The following is a 19176-nucleotide window of genomic DNA, read 5'->3' as shown; positions in this document are numbered from 1 at the left end:
AAGAAGGATGTACTATAACGGGTTATTCTACTGTAGTGTGACCGACAGCCACAGAAAAACGGTGGGCATCGCGGGCAAGACATGTGTTACGAGCCCACGGCCTTGCCAGCGGTACACAGGATGCCAAATCCACCTAGCATTGCCCGTTAAAGTACCTGTAAAAGAGAGAATGAAGCAACATTGCGGCAAAGAGAAAAAGAAGAATGGTTATCAACTAAAGGAGGAGAGTTAATAAGGCAAAATGCCTTTGATTCCACCCTATTTAACAGTTGGACAGAATTAGACCCACCCCAGATATGAGAGCAGTACTCCAGTGGTACTTCGATGGTGCTTTACACTCTGATATATTAACTGGGTGACGTGTAAAGCCTCTTGAAGTTATGGAGGGAAGTCTCGCATTAGCAGAACGTGAGACAATTGTACACAGGCACTTCCTGAACGCTGGCCGTTCTGGTCGGACGTGCTGGTCGCTCTCCTACACTTCCCTGGCTGGACACGTACTGTCATGGCTGACGGAAGAGCTTCAACGAGCAGGTCGCTTACTAAAATGACTGATTCGAGTGGTGGATACAGCAGACACAGCAATGTAGCCTAGGGTACTGCTGGAGGACTGTTGTCGGATTTGGAGCTGTCCAGCAGCAGTGAATGTGAAGAACAAGAGCCGTTTAAAGTTGTTAATAGCAAAAAGAAGAATAAAAGGAGGAATAGAGATGGTACAAGCAGTGAAGATAATATTTCCCACTTGGTGGATAAGCGAAAGAAAATTGATGGTGTGAGCCATCTTCAACCATGATCAGTACAACGAGTGTAAACCCCATTGATGGTGTGAGCCATTCTTCAACCATGATCAGTACAACGAGTGTAAACCCCATTGATGGTTTATATGGCAGCAACTCATCAAGGTGGCCACGTCTTTACTTCCCCAAGAATAATGGCATGGATTTTCATGATAAGGTAAAGTGGTCAGTTAGACTCACTAAGGGCCATCAAGGGTATCAAGTGCTCTTTAAAGAAGGTAAACATATTCCTTATATTACTGTGAAGAATGAGGAAGCAGTTAGAGATCTAACTACAGAAGGTTTTGAGAATGTAGTGATGGAAAAGCCTGTGGAGTCCATTGGCAAATGTACGAAGATCATTCTTTTTGATTATCCTGTTTACCTTGACCCCGAGGATGTGTTGGCTGACGATAGATTTTTTGGGGCCAAGAGACGTGTAATTAAAATTAATGGAGAACTAGTACCAAAGCCGCAACTAATTGCGCTAATCAAAGGTCCAGCGCCAGAGAAGGTCTTTGTGAGATGTTTGGGATATAAACGGGTTGCTGTCTACAACGAATCTCCAGTAATATGCTATAAGTGTTGCAAGTGGGGGCACATGGCGTGGAAATGCCATAATGATTTTCGGTGTAGATTCTGTGGAAAAATGCATGAATCTAAGGTGTGTGGAGATAAACTTAAGGCAAAGGAGAAAATTACACCAAAATGCTGTAATTGTTGGGGGGCTCACAATGCTAGCTCGTGGGTGTGTCCTAAAAAACCGAAAATTCAGCAATTGCAATCACGAGCTCACAGTCCACCAATCAAGAGGATAAAGGTGACACTGTAAGGAGCGATGTTGCAGGGACACCAAGTGCTGTAAATGTGTGGGAAAAGCGTGTGGAAATAAGTAATGCAGCAGCACAGAAGGACATAGGTAATGGGAACAATAACCTTACAGCCCCTAACATTCTAGTAGAACTCCGTAAGGAGATTGATGAGCTCAAGCAAGCAGTATTGGATATCAAGAAATGCTTGGTGAATCTTGTGCCATATAGTGATGTTGCTTTTGTTAATAAAGATAGTTCAAAAGAAAATGAAACATTAGTAGAGATGGAATCAAATATTGTGGATAGCAATCTAGAGCAAAATAGTAATCATAGTCAGTTAGGAAATAGAGTTGGTTCGGTTTCTAAAGAGAATGTAGTACACAAGGAAATGCTTGTTAACCTAACGAACATTCTTGACTCTGTTTTGGAATTTATGGAAAATCCAAGGGACGACGTCAAAAAGAATGTTCTTATTTCGGTGAAGAATATGAGGGGGAAAATTTATTCTAATGTATCATAATGTCAGCTTAATTTCCTGGAATGTTAATAGTTTGAAAAAAAGGTTCACCGATCTTCATGCATATGTTCATTCTAGTAGTACACCTTTTCACATACCCGTTGAGACATTGTTACATAACTATTTGACAAATTCCATAACCGAATGACAGAACACATATCGAATGACAATCTAAAATAACTGTTGGTGGTATGTCATTCTCCAATTGTTACATTCTCAAACTATATGTAGACTGTCGGTTTATTGTTCACGTCTGACAACTTCATAACTTATGTCAATCATTTCCGTTAACATGAACGAACAGTTATTTCAGATTGTCATTCGATATGTGTTCTGTCATTCGGTTATGAAATTTGTCAAATAGTTATGTAACAATGTCTCAACGGATATGTGAAAAGGTGTATTGATGTCATAGCTTTGCAAGAGGTTGGGACAAACGGAATATCTTTGCAACTAAGAGGTCATCAAAGTTTTTAATAACCAGCTGATTTGACTGTAAATTGTAGAGGTTTGACGACTTATATCAAAGATGATATTCCAGCATCATTTCATTCCGCTCTAAAAATAAACGGTCCGAGTATTTGTGTGTTCGTATTACGCTTCAAGATGCTACACTGTTCATTATTAATGTGCATGCTGATTCATTGACAGTTGATGATCTGCCGGACATTATTTTTGCTGATGATTGTTTACTAATTGGTGATTTGAACGCTAGGCACATCAACCTTGGCAGTAGAGGTTCTCAAAATCGCAATGGAATGGTTCTGAAAAATATCTTAGACTCTATCGAAGATGCTAGGGTCCTTGGAGCTGGTGAGCCGACACATGTTAAAGGGGTTAGACTTGATTATGCAATAATTTTTAATATGTTAGATGTTCATGCAAATTTGGATATTGTGGATACGCTTTTGAGTGATCACTCTGCAATTAAAGTGAAGCTTCATTTGAAAATTTTTTTTTATGTTAACAATAGAAAAAGGTATACAATAACAGTAGGCCAACATAGTGAATTTGTATGGCCAAAAATCCTGTAAGGCATAAATAAGACTTACGATTTTTGTCATTTTCGGCCAAAAAATAGATTTTGCTCAAAATCTCAGTATAGGTACTCCTGAACATGCTGATTAAGGATCTGTTAACCAAAATTTCATATCTGCATTATTACTTATTCAAATGACTTGCAAAAGTAATTAAAATTTTCTAAAAATCATTTGAACATTTTCTAAAAGCCATTTGAACAAGTAATAATCCAGATATCAAATTTTGGTTAAGAGATACTTAATCAGCATGTTCAGGAGTACCTATACTGAGATTTTGAGCAAAATCTACTTTTTGGCAGAAAATGACTTACAATTTTTGTCATTTTCGGCCAAAAAATGGATTTTGTTCAAAATTTCAGTATAGGTACTGCTGAATGTGCTGCTAAAGGATCTGTTAACCAAAATTTGATATCTTGATTATAACTTGTTCAAATGGCTTTTAGAAAATGTTCAAATGATTTTTCGAATATTTTGATTACTTTTGCAAGGCTAATTACTTGCCACTTATGGGTTTTCGAGGGTTTTTCTTGGTGCTTGTGTATTATTCTGGATGTACTTAAATAGTTAGGCACATTAAATTTTAGTTCAGAGAGAAAAAGTATTTTTGGCCAAAAATCCTTTAAGGCAATAGACTTACAATTTTTGTCATTTTCGGCCAAAAAGTGGATTTTGTTCAAAATTTCAGTATAGGTACTCCTTAATGTGTTGCTTAAGGATCTGTTAACCAAAATTTGATATCTTGATTATAACTTGTTCAAATGGCTTTTAGAAAATGTTCAAATGATTTTTAGAATATTTTAATTACTTTTGCAATGCTAATTACTCGCCACTTATGGGTTTTTGAGGTCATTACTTGGTGCTTGTGTATTATTCTGGATGTACTTAAATAGTTAGGCACATTAAATTTTAGCTCAGAGAGAAAAAGTATTTTTGGCCAAAAATCCTTTAAGGCAATAGACTTACAATTTTTGTCATTTTCGGCCAAAAAATGGATTTTGTTCAAAATTTCAGTATATGTACTCCTGAATGTGCTGCTTAAGGATCTGTTAACCAAAATTTGATATCTTGATTATAACTTGTTCAAATGGCTTTTAGAAAATGTTCAAATGATTTTTAGAATATTTTAATTACTTTTGCAATGCTAATTACTCGCCACTTATGGGTTTTCGAGGTCATTTCTTGGTGCTTGTGTATTATTCTGGATGTACTTAAATAGTTAGGCACATTAAATTTTAGTTCAGAGAGAAAACGTATTTTTGGCCAAAAATCCTTTAAGGCTATAGACTTACAATTTTTGTCATTTCGGCCAAAAAATGGATTTTGTTCAAAATTTCAGTATAGGTACTCCTGAATGTGCTGCTTAAGGATCTGTTAACCAAAATTTGATATCTTGATTATAACTTGTTCAAATGGCTTTTAGAAAATGTTCAAATGATTTTTAGAATATTTTAATTACTTTTGCAATGCTAATTACTCGCCACTTATGGGTTTTCGAGGTCATTTCTTGGTGCTTGTGTATTATTCTGGATGTACTTAAATAGTTAGGCACATTAAATTTTAGTTCAGAGAGAAAACGTATTTTTGGCCAAAAATCCTTTAAGGCTATAGACTTACAATTTTTGTCATTTTCGGCCAAAAAATGGATTTTGTTCAAAATTTCAGTATAGGTACTCCTGAATGTGCTGCTTAAGGATCTGTTAACCAAAATTTGATATCTTGATTATAACTTGTTCAAATGGCTTTTAGAAAATGTTCAAATGATTTTTAGAATATTTTAATTACTTTTGCAATGCTAATTACTCGCCACTTATGGGTTTTCGAGGTCATTTCTTGGTGCTTGTGTATTATTCTGGATGTACTTAAATAGTTAGGCACATTAAATTTTAGTTCAGAGAGAAAAAGTATTTTTGGCCAAAAATCCTTTAAGGCAATAGACTTACAATTTTTGTCATTTTCGGCCAAAAAATGGATTTTGTTCAAAATTTCAGTATAGGTACTCCTGAATGTGCTGCTTAAGGATCTGTTAACCAAAATTTGATATCTTGATTATAACTAGTTCAAATGGCTTTTAGAAAATGTTCAAATGGTTTTTAGAATATTTGAATTACTTTTGCAATGCTAATTACTCGCCACTTATGGGTTTTCGAGGTCATTTCTTGGTGCTTGTGTATTATTCTGGATGTACTTAAATAGTTAGGCACATTAAATTTTAGTTCAGAGAGAAAAAGTATTTTTGGCCAAAAATCCTTTAAGGCAATAGACTTACAATTTTTGTCATTTTCGGCCAAAAAATGGATTTTGTTCAAAATTTCAGTATAGGTACTCCTGAATGTGCTGCTTAAGGATCTGTTAACCAAAATTTGATATCTTGATTATAACTAGTTCAAATGGCTTTTAGAAAATGTTCAAATGGTTTTTAGAATATTTGAATTACTTTTGCAATGCTAATTACTCGCCACTTATGGGTTTTCGAGGTCATTTCTTGGTGCTTGTGTATTATTCTGGATGTACTTAAATAGTTAGGCACATTTAATTTTAGTTCAGAGAGAAAAAGTATTTTTGGCCAAAAATCCTTTAAGGCTTTAGACTTACAATTTTCGTCATTTCGGCCAAAAAGTGGATTTTGTTCAAAATTTCAGTATATGTACTCCTAAATGTGCTGCTTAAGGATTTGTTAACCAAAATTTGATATCTTGATTATAACTTATGTCAAAAATATATGTAGAGCGAGGCTAAAACCTCTGAAAGTTTTGTCAAATAGAGTAAATGGTGTTGGTGTACCAGTTTTAAAATCTATGCACTTAAGTACAGTTAGGAGTATCATTGATTATTCAGCTCCAGTTCTAGCTTCTTACTCAGGAAAATATCTTAGGCCATTAGAACTTATTCAGAATGAAGCAATGAGGATTGTGCTTGGTTGTCCAAGGACAACAAGAATAGAGATTATGAGGATGGAGCTAAATGTCCCGAGCACAATACACAGAATTAGGGAGTTGACTGTCATTTCTACTCTAAGACTTATTAGGCGTGGTGATGGGTATCTGAAGTCTGCTGTTGATAAATTTACTAATGCAATTGCTGGTAATTTTAAGATGAATACTTATACTAAAAAACTTTGTCAGATGTTATGTGAATATAATATTGTAGATTTGTGTGTACCTTTGCCAAACAAAGTTTATTTGAAACCTTGGTTCATGGAGAGTGTTTCTGTGAGAATTGATAAGCTAGAGTTTAAAAAAAAGTAATCCTTTTGAGTTACGGCAAATATTCATTGAGAAAATATCTGAGTACCATAAGGAAAATGTTATTCATATGTACTGTGATGGTTCTGTTAATGGGAATCGGGCCGGATGTGGCATTGTTATTAGGGAATTTTTTGAATATGGTATTAGTGTTGAAGAAAGAATATCCAAAAGAATTGGGGATAGAAGTTCCAGCACCACTGCTGAACTTTATGCTATATATGTGGGACTTAAGAATGCCTTTGTGAGGAAAAAGACAGTTTTTGGGTTTGTTGACAGTCAAATCGCTCTATTTGCTCTAAATTCTAAAGTGCCTCTTGATGGTGATTTAGTTTTAAAATGTAAGAAGTGTATTCAGGACATAAAATCACTTGGATATGATGTTAGTTTTATGTGGATTCCATCCCATTGTGGTATTTATATGAATGAGGTTGCTGATGATTTGGCTAAGCAAGGGTGTGGCAAAGAAATTGTAGAATATGGTTGTATTTTGGGTATTAAAAGAATAAAATCTGGAATGGTAGAAATCCGACAGCAATGGGAAATAGACAATATTCGGAAAATTTTGAACAACGGCAGTAGTAGTTTGAAACATTATGTTCGAGTTTTGAATTCTACAAATTCTACTTATGGTAAGGCTTCGGTTAAGTATGATACATTTGTGATGCTACTCTTTGGATACAAATATTATTTAATTGTTTTTCCTTGATAGAGGAAGCGGGGTCCTAGTGCTGTCACTAGGTACCCCTGTACAATGACACCAGAAGCATCTGGCAAGTGTGACAAGTATATACAGTATAAATATTATAAAGGGGCTTACTAAAGCCTAAGGAAGGAAGGATATTCCTTTAACACATAATCAATGTTTTTTTACATAATATCTGGCCAGTATGGGGAGGATCATCGTGTCTCCGTCAGGGGGTCGTGGAGTGGTGGTCCAGCAGGCGTCACGGAAGCGTTGTGTGTGGGGACATCTTAGGAGGTAGTGGGTAAGGGTGCTGCTGTCGGGTCTTCTGCCTAATGCACAAGAGCGTTGCTCAGGGGATGCGGGGATACCAATCTCCCAAGCAAAGTCATACCCAATGATGATACGGGCAGCAATCACGTCCCCTTTTCGCGACCCTTTCCCGTAGACGTACGAGAGGTCAGGAAGTTTACGGAGGACATCGTACCAAGTGGGCGGGGAGTCCAGGGGGATGGCTGCTTCCCGAGCTTCTCTCTGTTTGCGGCGAATTTGGGTCCTAATCTGTAAAAGTGTTCGAGGAACAACGCAGTCAGGTGTGGCCTTGTTGCAGCCAGTCTTGGCAAGGCCATCTGCTGCCTCATTCCCCAAGATACCGACATGACTGGGTATCCATAGGAATGTCACAGGACGGCCTGCATCCTGAAGTGTGGATGTTAACCCTCGTATTCGGAGGATGAGGTCCTTATTTTCCCCTGATCCAAATGCGATCCCGTCGAGAGCAGACCTGGAATTGCAGCAGACAAGCAAGGGGCAGAAACCATCTGCTTCTTCCTCAGCGAGAAGGGCAGCAAGGAGGGCTATTAGTTCAGCCTGTGTGGAGGATGCCCCGTCAGAAACTCTGAGAGACAGTTTGATAGGCTCAGGGGCATCAGGACGGGAGATGTAGACACCAGCCCCGGCCCTACTTGTAGCGGTACTAATATTATTGGCAATATATTGAAGGAACTGATGGCATTCCTTGTAAACTGTGTGGCTATGTAAAGTCTCATACATTATATCATTACATTATGGAATGTAACTGTTTATCAGAATTTAGGGGTGATGGTATTACTGATATTACAGAGATGGTTTGTTATTTAATAAACAAAAATATGGTTAAGAATATTATGAAAAAATTCTGTAAGTTTAACATAAGATTGTAGATTTTATGCATATCTATTTGTTGTATACATATCTGATTTATGATGAGTAGAATGTTAAAGAGCTCTTGTTAAGACTAGTTTTGGGCGGGCTAGTTAGCATGCTAACCAGCTCCTTTTGATGTAATTGTCAATAAATGTTTTGAATTTGAATTGTACACAGGAAAGGCGTCTTGGTGTAATACAGAGTCTAGTTTTGTAATGATGTACAGTATATTACCTGTGGTTATGAAAGGATCAACTTCACGCTACTGTTTGTTTTTGTCATTTGTTGAGTATATCCCATATAAGTGGAAGCAAGTCCAATGTAACATCCATTTTAGATCCGTGATTTATTTAGTTGATTTATGACTTTTAATGTTTTTCTGAGCATGCGTAGAAACCCAACCGTATTATCATATATGCAAGTAAAGATCATTTCAAATAGCTCGCAATTAAATACATTATTCGTGTGTAATATTTTTATATCAAGACTAATATAATTTTCAGACATATTCTTTAATATTTTTTATTTCTACATTTTTTTATTTTAATGCAAACTGAATAAATACCACAGCATCAGTGTTTCATAATGTGTGTTAAGCGACTATTATGGTTAATAAACCACCCGTAAGGCCTCTGTACACATACTCACCATTGAGTTATGATAATGAGAAATGTAGACCCCTAAGGTGTATTTCAAGTATTGTGCAAAAAGCAATTATTTGAAATTTAAATGAAGGAATATGTAAGCATTTATTTCTTTAATTAATTAGAAATATTGCTGTTACATAAACCGTAAATAAAGTTCCCCGTATTGACATATTTGCCGAGCATGTTGAGTGTTGATCCGTTGTTTCGAACCAGCTGGGTGTAGCGAATAATTAAAAAAAAGTGATAATACTCTTTGTACATTACTCATATTTATTCAAGATTCTTAATTATTTTTGACATTCCTTGTTGTTTATGCTACAAATAAGAGGAATCTAACAGAAATTTTGAGCACAAGGTATCAAAATAATATTCTCCAAGGTTCGAGACATTAGTGTTCCAGATCCATCGGCAGACGTTCCCCGAGCGGGTCAGCTGACAGTCCATAGCTGAAGCAACAGTAAACGTTTTGTAGCTTTAGAAGGAAGAACTAGTCGATTTTCTCCAGTGAACTGATTACTTCAGGTTAGTGTCAATTTAACTACACAAACTGAAGAAGAATGATAAGTGTATAGAAAATAACTAAAATATGTGAAGAATAACTATTTTTTGTGTGTAAATTTAGATTGGTGTGTTCAGTTTCCTTGTAACTTGGACAACACCAACTTTACTGAATTATACTGCACGTATTATCCATTTATAGTGTTGATACGTGACTTACCGATAATGTGGTGGGGTCAGCTATTACCCAACTAACTTACAATGAAAAGGAAAGTTCAAATTGGTTATGGTACAGACCTTATTATGTAATTGAAATCTAAAACAAAAAAGTTTCTCTTACTGTCAAGAACCTTTTCAAGGTGTTATTGCTTCTGTCAATTTAGGATAGTAGCCAGGTTTCGGTTAGGTTAGGGCGCTTGGCACCATAAACGAAGGTCAAATTCGTTCAAATCACAACAACAACCAGAGGAAAAATGCATTTTTTTTATGGAGAACTTGAAACCTGGCTACAGTCATAAATTGACCTTTGCTTCTTCCATTATGTAATATTTCTTATAATAATAATAATAATGGTTGCCCTTCATGTAACGAGGATGGCCGGCCAAAGGTCCACCTAGGTGTGAATTTGTTAAAGGTTCAGAAGCTGTCACCAACACAACAATCACACCCTAAGTTAATGAGTTGCATGACCCAGTGTCAAGGAATAGTCCGAGAAGACCGGGCAACTCGCCATCTACACTGGCTAACCATTACCCCGGAATACGATCCGCAAATCGATTAACATTCAGATCCCCAATTACTGCTGGATAGACAGAGGGAAATGGATAAAGAAATTTGCCCATAGTTTAAAATCCACTATATCATGGCTTAAGTCCTTATATACATCAAAAATCACTTAATTTAAGAGAAAATAAGATATAGAATGACAAAATACAGTAAATGAAAGTAAAAAAATCAGATATTATGTAAATAAAATACTGTAAATTTAAAGTTTAACCCCATTCTTATTGGTGGGCATTCATAAGTTGGATGTTCGTAAGTTGGGGGCCTCCTGTAGTTGTTTAGTTAAGTTCATACTGTATTGGGCATTAGTCTTAGCCAGGTGCGTGGCGGTCGGGTGGATACAGTGCTCGCCTCCTGTTCTGGGGGACGTTAGTTTGATTCCTGGGTGTTCCCAGTACACCCAGCTGTAAATGGGTATCCAAGTTTACAACTTAGGAAAGTGAATGTGGTTGAATGCAGTACCATCCATGCTGCCTCCTTGTGTACTGAAGGATTAGTATACAGTACAGTGTGCTGTATTCATATCGTCCCTAGCGGGCAGTCATGCCTATGGGACCCACTTTCACTTTTTACCCCAGTATCAATTGTGCTTTTGTGACCATATTAGCATACCGTCTTATATTGGTACCAGTATACAGTACTGTTTTCAGAACCTCCAGTATCAGCAGTAGTTGTGAGGTGTTGCTTCACCATGGGGGAGGACTTACAACCGATATATGTGGACTTGGCTTCAGAAAGTGATGATCCACATGTCACCGTTATCAAAAGCCTGTGTATGACTTGTGAAGAAATGGTATGTATAGTGAAGTCATAGGTTGTGTAAACTTTTGTAATTATAATTGCTTTTCTGGATATCCTCCTTTCTTTCCAACTGTCACATTTGTGCAGCTTTGGGTGATTCAAGTCTCAGTCCATAGCTAAGCATGATTCAAATAACCTAATACAGACATCCCTCAGGTTACTGATGGGTTCCATTCCAGAAAATCTTTCCGTATCGCGAAACCATTTTTTCCCCATTGACTCCTATTTTATAAGTTGAGATGTGTTCCTGTGGAAATATTTTGCTGCCCAGAAATGTAACACAAGCACATATATGAATGAAAATAGATACATACAATGATTGATTCATGATGTAACATGGCAATAAATGCACACACTTGAATTTAACTCGCCAGAAATGACATTGAGTGTTGGATGAGGTGGTGTGACCAGAGTTACTAGGAGTTGCCTCCTTAAAACATCATGTTTAATGTTCAACATAATTCCTTTATGGAATCTTTTATCACCACTGCTTTCACTTAAACTTGATGGTCTTTTTTCACTCATCTTCAATTAAGGTACAGTACACAGTACCACAGATGCATAACTGAACATGAACTGGGAAAGAATTCAAACTGAGTGGCTGCCATTGGCAGCTGGACAGGTGAGCTGCCTGCCACGTTATGTAGCTACCATCAAGAATCCAAATGAAATAAATTTTTATAATTTCAGTGAAATTTTTTGTTCTTTACAGTACTGTATTGCAATTTTATCACTAAAAAAATCTTAATAAATTCACTAAAAATTCCGTAAGGGTGAATACAGTCCTGAACACAGATACATAAATGAATACAAGCTGGGGTTAAGAATTCAAACTGAGTGGCGCCATTGTTGTAGTGGCTGCTGAGGACGTGAGGTGCCCTCCAGCCATCTTGTAGCTGCCACCAAGAACCCCACAGAAAATAAATTTTATAATTACGGTGAATTTCCTTTTTATATACAGTATCGCGAATTTTTTTTTTTTTTTTTTTAATTAAAAAAAAATACGTAAGGGCGAATTTTTTGTCTGTATCATGAATTTTTCGGTCATACGGTACTGTATTTTCAAATTTCCTTAAGGGCAAATATCCGTAAACCGGATTCTATATCGGGGGAGTTGCCTGTACTGTTCAATACAGCTACTCCTCGACTTACGACATACTCGACCTACGACCACCCGGACATATGACTGCCTCAGTTGTACCAAATTTTTGTCAAATTACGTATTTTCGAGTCCCAACATTAGTGATTGCGCTGTGTACTGACAAAATTTTCGTTTGGAGTTCACTTTAAAATGGCTGGCAAGCTTAAAAGTGAGAGTTTTGTGGTGCTGAGAAGAAAATGAGACACCCATTTTAGATTTTCTATGTGTTATTTAAGCATTTTCGACTTACAACCAATTCGACTTATGACCTGAATTTTGGTCCCTAATCCCGTTGTAAGTCAAGGACCAGCTGTATATTAAAGTCAGTGCCACCAAAACACAGACACCTCTACTCTCATTTGGTAACACCTCCAATTTACCAGCCACAAATGTCATTAATTTCATAATTAAAATATCCTTCACTGTAACTTCATACTGAAGTCCTGAAGGATATACACTTTGTAAATAGGTACTGTTAAAAGGGAGCAAGTTTGAGAGATTTTCTTTGAGCATAATTTGAGATATAGTACAGTAGGCTCTCGCCAATCACGTTTAATAGGTGCCTGTAAAACGCCGTTATTTGTGTGACATTAAAATACATGTAAAAAGGGTTTATTGGTGCTGTCGCCCCAAGAATTTCACCCAATTTTTCCCCTTAGAAGCCCTCCTAACACTTTTTGATCGCTGAAATAAAAAGAATTGTTATTCAATCATCAAAATAAAGAGTTTGAGTAATATAACACTTAGCTTGGGGGAGTTTTTGAGGTGCTTGGTGTGAGGATTGTTCCGTATCTGAGGGCCGCTAAGACTTGCACTGTCTTTCATTCTACAAGCTAACCATTTCACAAGAAATGCTCTGTTATCACTAACAACTTGTTTCTATCACTTTTATCATTCATAGCTCGCCTCGCATTTCCATCACTACTGAAATATTTCTTAGCCAGCGCAATACCCTTCTTGGTCTCCTCTAAGTTCCTCTTAATATTTCACACTGTAGACTCAGGACAGTTCAATTTCCTCACAATATCAATGTTCCGTGCACCACTTTCAATGAGCTCAACAATCTGTTCTTTATCCTTGACCGAGTAGGCACGCTTCTTGTGGCTTTGTCTCTTAGCTTTGGGGTCTTTTTTTCTCATTCATTTTAAAAGTTCCCGGGTGTTCAGGCGGCAAATCACTCCCTCCACCACCTCCCCTAACCCCCACAGGCAAAAATGCGGAAGCCAGTGTTATCACCGACCATAGCAACCACTGGTTATAGAGGCGAAAATCTCACACGTGGGCGCAGCGCTGTATTCCACGTAGCGTGTGTGAGTGAGGCGGAGCGGACAACTACTTCATCAACATGGCGGCAAACAAACGCTATCATTGATGCGCACGAACGCTTCCCGCAAAATCTCCGTTATTCAAGAGAATCCAGACGTTATTATCGAAAATGGGTATCTATTGGAACTTACCGCTATTGTCGAAAACAGTATTGTGGAAGTCGTTATTGGCGAGAGCCTACTGCAAAATGATTTTCAACAAAATCTAATTTTGGGCCAAAACTGTCGAAAATGCAAGTCTTACACCTTAGTAATTTTTTGACCAAAATATACTTTTCTCTCAGAATTACAATTTTAGGGGTTTAACTAATTAAGTACTTACAGAATAACACATTAACACCAAAATTGCACTTACGAAACCCATAATTGGAGATAAATTAGCATATAAAAAAGTCATTAAATTTTCCAAGCGTAATTACAACCACTAATTACCCCGCAGTCGAATCGTGGACCTCATATTCTAAATCACCATACAGTGAGCCCTCGTTTAACGAGCGCCTCGGTTAATGAGATTTCGGTTAACAAGTTACCATCCATAAGATTCTTAACTTCGGTTAACGAGCAATCCCTCGATTAACGAGTTTTTTACGAGCTGACCTCAACATGTTTTCGCTTGCATTTGGCGGTCCACCAGCTGTAGTATTAGTCCGCCAATACAGTAATCGGTTTTAGGGCTTAAATTCCTTACTATTTTAGTAAATATGAAGAAGTTTATATTATTCAATAATTTTAAAAGTTTAATATTAAATTTTTTAGTCATTTTAACAATTATTGAACATAATTGAAGGTAAGGAAACTAGTTTCATGCGCGCCTGGCAACACACCAAACAGGTGCCAGTGTCTCTGTCTTTTCAGTGGAAGTAGCATCTTGTTTGAGAGACTCTTCAACTAAATGCTTTTTTTCTGTGTTTGCAAGCAAATTATTGGTCATTTTGAAATTTTTTTACATATTGACAATATATAATGCAGTGCAGTGTTGATTTAAAGAAATTAATCTTGAATTACACCAAGAGAACTAAAATTTTATGGGTGAAATGGCTTCTCTTCTCCCTTCTCCTTCACCCTCATTCTAATTCCCATCATCATCATCATCCAGGAGCCTTCTACAAACACACCTCAAAGTAAGTGTACTTTTCTACCTTTTTTGTTGAATTTAGGCAATTTTTGGTGAGCTGGAACCAATTACCCAAAACCCATTGAAACAATGGTTTCGGTTAATGAGTTTTTCGGTTAACGAGCAACCTTCTAGAACTGATTGTGCTCGTTAACCGAGGGACCACTGTACTCAGGAGTACCTATAATGTGATTTTCAACAAAATCTCATTTTGGGCCAAAACTGTCGAAAATGTAAATCTTACACCTGAGTAATTTTTCGACCTAAATATACTTTTCTCTCAGAATTAAAATTAAAGGGGTTTAACTAATTACCGGTAAGTACTTAATGAATAACACAGTAACACCAAAATTGCGCTTAAGAAACCCATAATTGGCGATTTATTAGCATTGAAAAATTTTATTAAATTTTCCAAGCATCATTACAATCACTAATTACCCTTCAGTCGAATCATGGACCTCATATTTGAAATCACCATACTCAGGAGTACCTATTACTCTGAACCATTCATTTGTTGACATCATTTACTAAGGGCTCACCCTTTGTAATCCGACTTTCTGCTCTTGTTCTGACCTTGTGGACAGCTACAATAATTGTTTTCTTTTTGATAATAGACCTTTATATACAGTAGATTGTTGTGACTACAGGTACTGTACTCAGTCCTAGGTTCTTATGCTGTGTCAGTTTTGGATTGTATTGCCAGAGTGTTGTAACTGATCTTACTTTTTTGGCACTTCAGTGTTGAGCTGATTGGTAAGATTGGGCTGATTGTTGTATCCATCTAAATTGAAATACCATCTGGGCTGAACAATTGAGTGTTCTATGAGGACACATGACTGCTCAAGTTGGGAAGCTTGATTATTGGAAGCTGCCTGACTATGGGCTTTTTTTAGAAAAAAAGATTTCAGGATCAATGTTCCATTTATGTGCTGGAAATTGTGTATGGACAAATGAAGAGGAAATTTTTATTTTGCTTGTGTTTCAAATATTTATTGATTTCTTTTCAGGGTACAACTCGTTTGCTTATGACTCGTATTCCTCACTACAAGGAAGTAATTCTTACATCTTTTGATTGTGATCACTGTGGCAGCAAGAACACTGGTTTCCAGTTAGGGCAGGTGCAGGATCAAGGTGTGCGCTTTGAAGTCTCCATCCAAAATCAAAATGATCTGAGCCGTCAGGTGGTAAGATCAGACCATGCCACTGTCTCTGTGCCAGAAGTGCAACTAGAAATACCAGGAAATGTAGAGAAAGGAGGTGTGTTGCTTTTCATTTATGTTTTATTTTATTTATTATTGATGTTTTACTTCTATACATTTAATGCTTTACTTTTACACATTTACTTCATCACTTTTACACAGTTGATGGTTTGTCTGTACATTTGATGCTTTACTTGTTTACTTTTCTTGTGTCTACAATCCATCCATCCATACAATGAATCCTGTCCATCTGACCATGGCTCACACTGACTGTCAGTGCAAAACAATCACTGTTCATGCTTAGAAGGTAGTACTGTATCAATTTGTCCTTTTCATCAACAGTCCAGCTGTGTATGGTCTGCTCTGTTCAAGTTTGGTGTATACTGTCTGTCTTTTCTTGGTACTGTACAGTGAAAGACAAAAGTCGTGTTGTGAAATTTGGTGAAAACATATGCCGAAGGGCTAAACTTTTGGTGCGCTCTGCCTTGTGGTAGGGGGCTCTCATAATGTTTCACGAGTTATATTTAATCTTTGGACAAAGCCGCGACACAACTTTTGTCTTTGATTGTACACGTCATCTGGTATGAGTATGTCATTCTATGATTTTGTGAATTTTATGATCTTTCTTAGATTGGTTGAAAGTGGGCTCACCATGTTAGTTGTGTATATTTTTTTTTTTTTTTTTTTTTTTTTTTTTTTTTTTTTTTTTTTTTTTTTTTTTTACATTTTGAAAGAATTGTAGCCAAAGAGCTCAAGCCTAAGTGGTAAATGATAAAATAGATGGCAACTCCCCCTGGATACATGCTGTTTGATTCTACTTTCCATTCAGTAAGCCTTTCATATAAACATTCAATCTTTAAAAGTTTCAAAATGCCCTTGTGTGTCAACAGGAGACAAGGCAAAGTATATCCATGTCAAGACATATTAAGTAAGTATTAAGTCTGGTGAGAGGAGCTTTTAGTATGATCTAAGAGAGATGTGACTTGTAAATTTTCTTGTTTTTGTCAGAGGTGACTACTGTTGAGGGGATTTTGAAACGTATAGTAGAAGGCTTGAACCAGGACCAGGCAACCAGAAGATTAGAGCAGCCAGAGGTAGCTGAACAGATAGAGGATTTCATTGACAAAATACTAGGTCTGTTGACCCTCAATGAAAATTTCACCTTGATTGTAAGTAGATGGAATCGTTTCTCCTTGTGTTATTTTCTTATAGTCAATTGAGCCCTTCATCTGGGAGAAAGTACTGATGAGATTCTGAACGGCTCTCACAAATTTTGATGTTCTGGAACAAATCTTGATTTTTGTATTTTTTTAGTTTACTGTGTGGATTTTTATTGTAAAGATTTGTTCTGTGTTGCACTTACTTTCTCTAACTCTTTCCAGTTCCTTTCCTATCTTGCTGTATACAGTTTACACTCTATTCATATGACAAATTTTGTGGTTACCGTATTTTTGGCTTGAAAGACGCACTTTTTATGACAATAATACAGGTTGTACCTCTCTAGTCCGGCATTCTGTGGTCCGGAACGATTTCAGTTTGCCCAATAGGTAGATAGGCAGTTTTTTTTTTTTTTTATCTGAATTATTATTATTATTACAGGAGTATTACATTTTCGCCCCTCAGGCTCCAATGTGGGTCAATGACCTGTGCCCGGGTGGGCTAATCCCTGTAAAAAAAACAACAACAACAAAAAAGCCACGAGAAATTAAGGTTTGTTTACATCTGGCAGTTCGGCTGCTCTCTCTCTCTCTTTCTCTCCGTTTGTCTATACAGAGTACAACATTTAACCCTTCAATATATATGAACAGTAAATAAGTGTTGCTTTCATATTCTTATGAAGAGTAATGACGATATGTTTTCACATGTGCGCACTTACATACGCGATCTCACTTTTTTCTTAAACATTAATGATTAGTTACTTATATTGTTCCATTTATTAACATTAAATAACATTACTTCAAACTACCATATTAATTTTTGCATTAATTTTACTACAGCTACAACCAGGGTCTTATTTTCTTGTTTTATATGTAGAACCAATCAGTCACTGGTTTTGTAAACATTAACGAAAACAATGCCGGCAGCCGTCTCGTCTTCTTGTGTTTTAATATTCCAGGAATTATTAATGAATTGTATTGTTCATTTTGCACACACAAACATTAATTCAATAAAAAAATCAGAAACATTAATTAAAACATATATGAACAGTAAATAAGTGTTGCTTTCATATTCTTATGTAGAGTAATGACGATATGTTTTTCACATGTGCGCACTTACATACGCGCAGTCTCACTTTTTTTCCTTAACATTAGTGGTTTGCTACTTTTATTGTTCTATTTATTAACATTAGATAACATTACTTAAAACAACCATATTAATTTTACTACAACACAACCACAACCAGGGTCTTATTTTCTTGTTTTATATGTAGAACCACTCAGTCACTGGTTTTGTAATCAACAAAAACAATGCTGTCTCATTTCCTCGTGTGTTTTAATATTCTACGTGTTATTAATGAATTGTATTGCTCATTTTGCACACATAAACATTAATAAAATAAAAAAGACATTCAGTAATAAACAATAATGAATCTTTTGTACATAAGAGAAATGACGCTGTTTACACGATTGTGCACGCCTAAACATTGGCGGATCGCTCAAACCCGTCGAAATTTGAGTTTCCGCTGTCAAAATTTTAAATCATGTAGTAGTGTTTTTTTTGTGTCCAAATAAAAAATGTTAAATTACAAACTCGCTAAATTTGAGAAGCTAGTATACGACATTTAACCCTTCAATATGTCTTCAAAGATACCACAAAGCAGTGAAAGTGGTGCTAACGTAAGCGCAAGTCACTATCTGTCCAGGGAAAGGCTGAATTTCCATGGTCCGGAAATTTCCATGGTCCGGCAACGGTCAGGTCCCGAGGTTGCTGGACTAGAGAGGTACAACCTGTATACAGGTGCTCCCCTACTTACGACTGCTTGGACTTATATCCATTGGTACTTACGACCTGCTCTGACCTTACGACCGTTGGGACATACGACCACGGCAGTCGTGACCAAAAATATTTTCAAATGACGCGCGCATTTTCTATACCGAAACGTTTCTGTCCCGGGCGAGAGCGTGGCGGACTTGGGTCGCTGCGTGGGTACACTCACTCAGTGGAGCGCTTAGTTTGTGTTTGGCTATCTTATCCTATACTGATCTTGCTGTGAACTTTCGTTATTACAGGTTGACAATCCCTTATCCAAAATCCTTGGGACCAGATGCATTTCGATTTTTGGAATGGTTAAGGTTTTTTTTTTTTTTTTTTTGTATATATATACAGGGATCAGCCCACCCAGGCACAGGTCACTGACCCACATTGGGGCCTGGGGGCTAAAATATAATAATAATTATAATAATAATAATA

General features: G+C 36.7%; 1 protein-coding gene across 3 annotated transcripts in view; it reads left to right on the top strand.

Moving 5' to 3' along the window:
* Positions 1 to 19176, top strand: part of LOC121874873 (zinc finger protein ZPR1-like) — a 44330-nt gene that overhangs the window by 11882 nt on the left and 13272 nt on the right. The window contains exons 1-4 of one of the 3 annotated variants that reach the window (XM_042379186.1): positions 8818 to 9426; positions 10836 to 10978; positions 15574 to 15823; positions 16774 to 16934. In XM_042379186.1, the coding sequence (XP_042235120.1) occupies positions 10877 to 10978; positions 15574 to 15823; positions 16774 to 16934 (513 nt within the window). In that variant the 5' untranslated portion in view covers positions 8818 to 9426; positions 10836 to 10876. Of the gene's footprint in view, positions 1 to 8814; positions 9427 to 10835; positions 10979 to 15573; positions 15824 to 16773; positions 16935 to 19176 lie in introns of those variants that run through there. The other 2 variants (XM_042379187.1, XM_042379188.1) reach the window with 2 other exon arrangements.

The sequence above is a fragment of the Homarus americanus genome, unplaced genomic scaffold (assembly GCF_018991925.1).
Source record: "Homarus americanus isolate GMGI-L3 unplaced genomic scaffold, GMGI_Hamer_2.0 scaffold56009, whole genome shotgun sequence".
Classification (NCBI taxonomy): Eukaryota; Metazoa; Arthropoda; class Malacostraca; order Decapoda; family Nephropidae; genus Homarus; species Homarus americanus.
The sequence above is the reverse complement of the archived record's forward strand: the minus strand, read 5'-3'. Positions and strand labels throughout refer to the sequence as shown.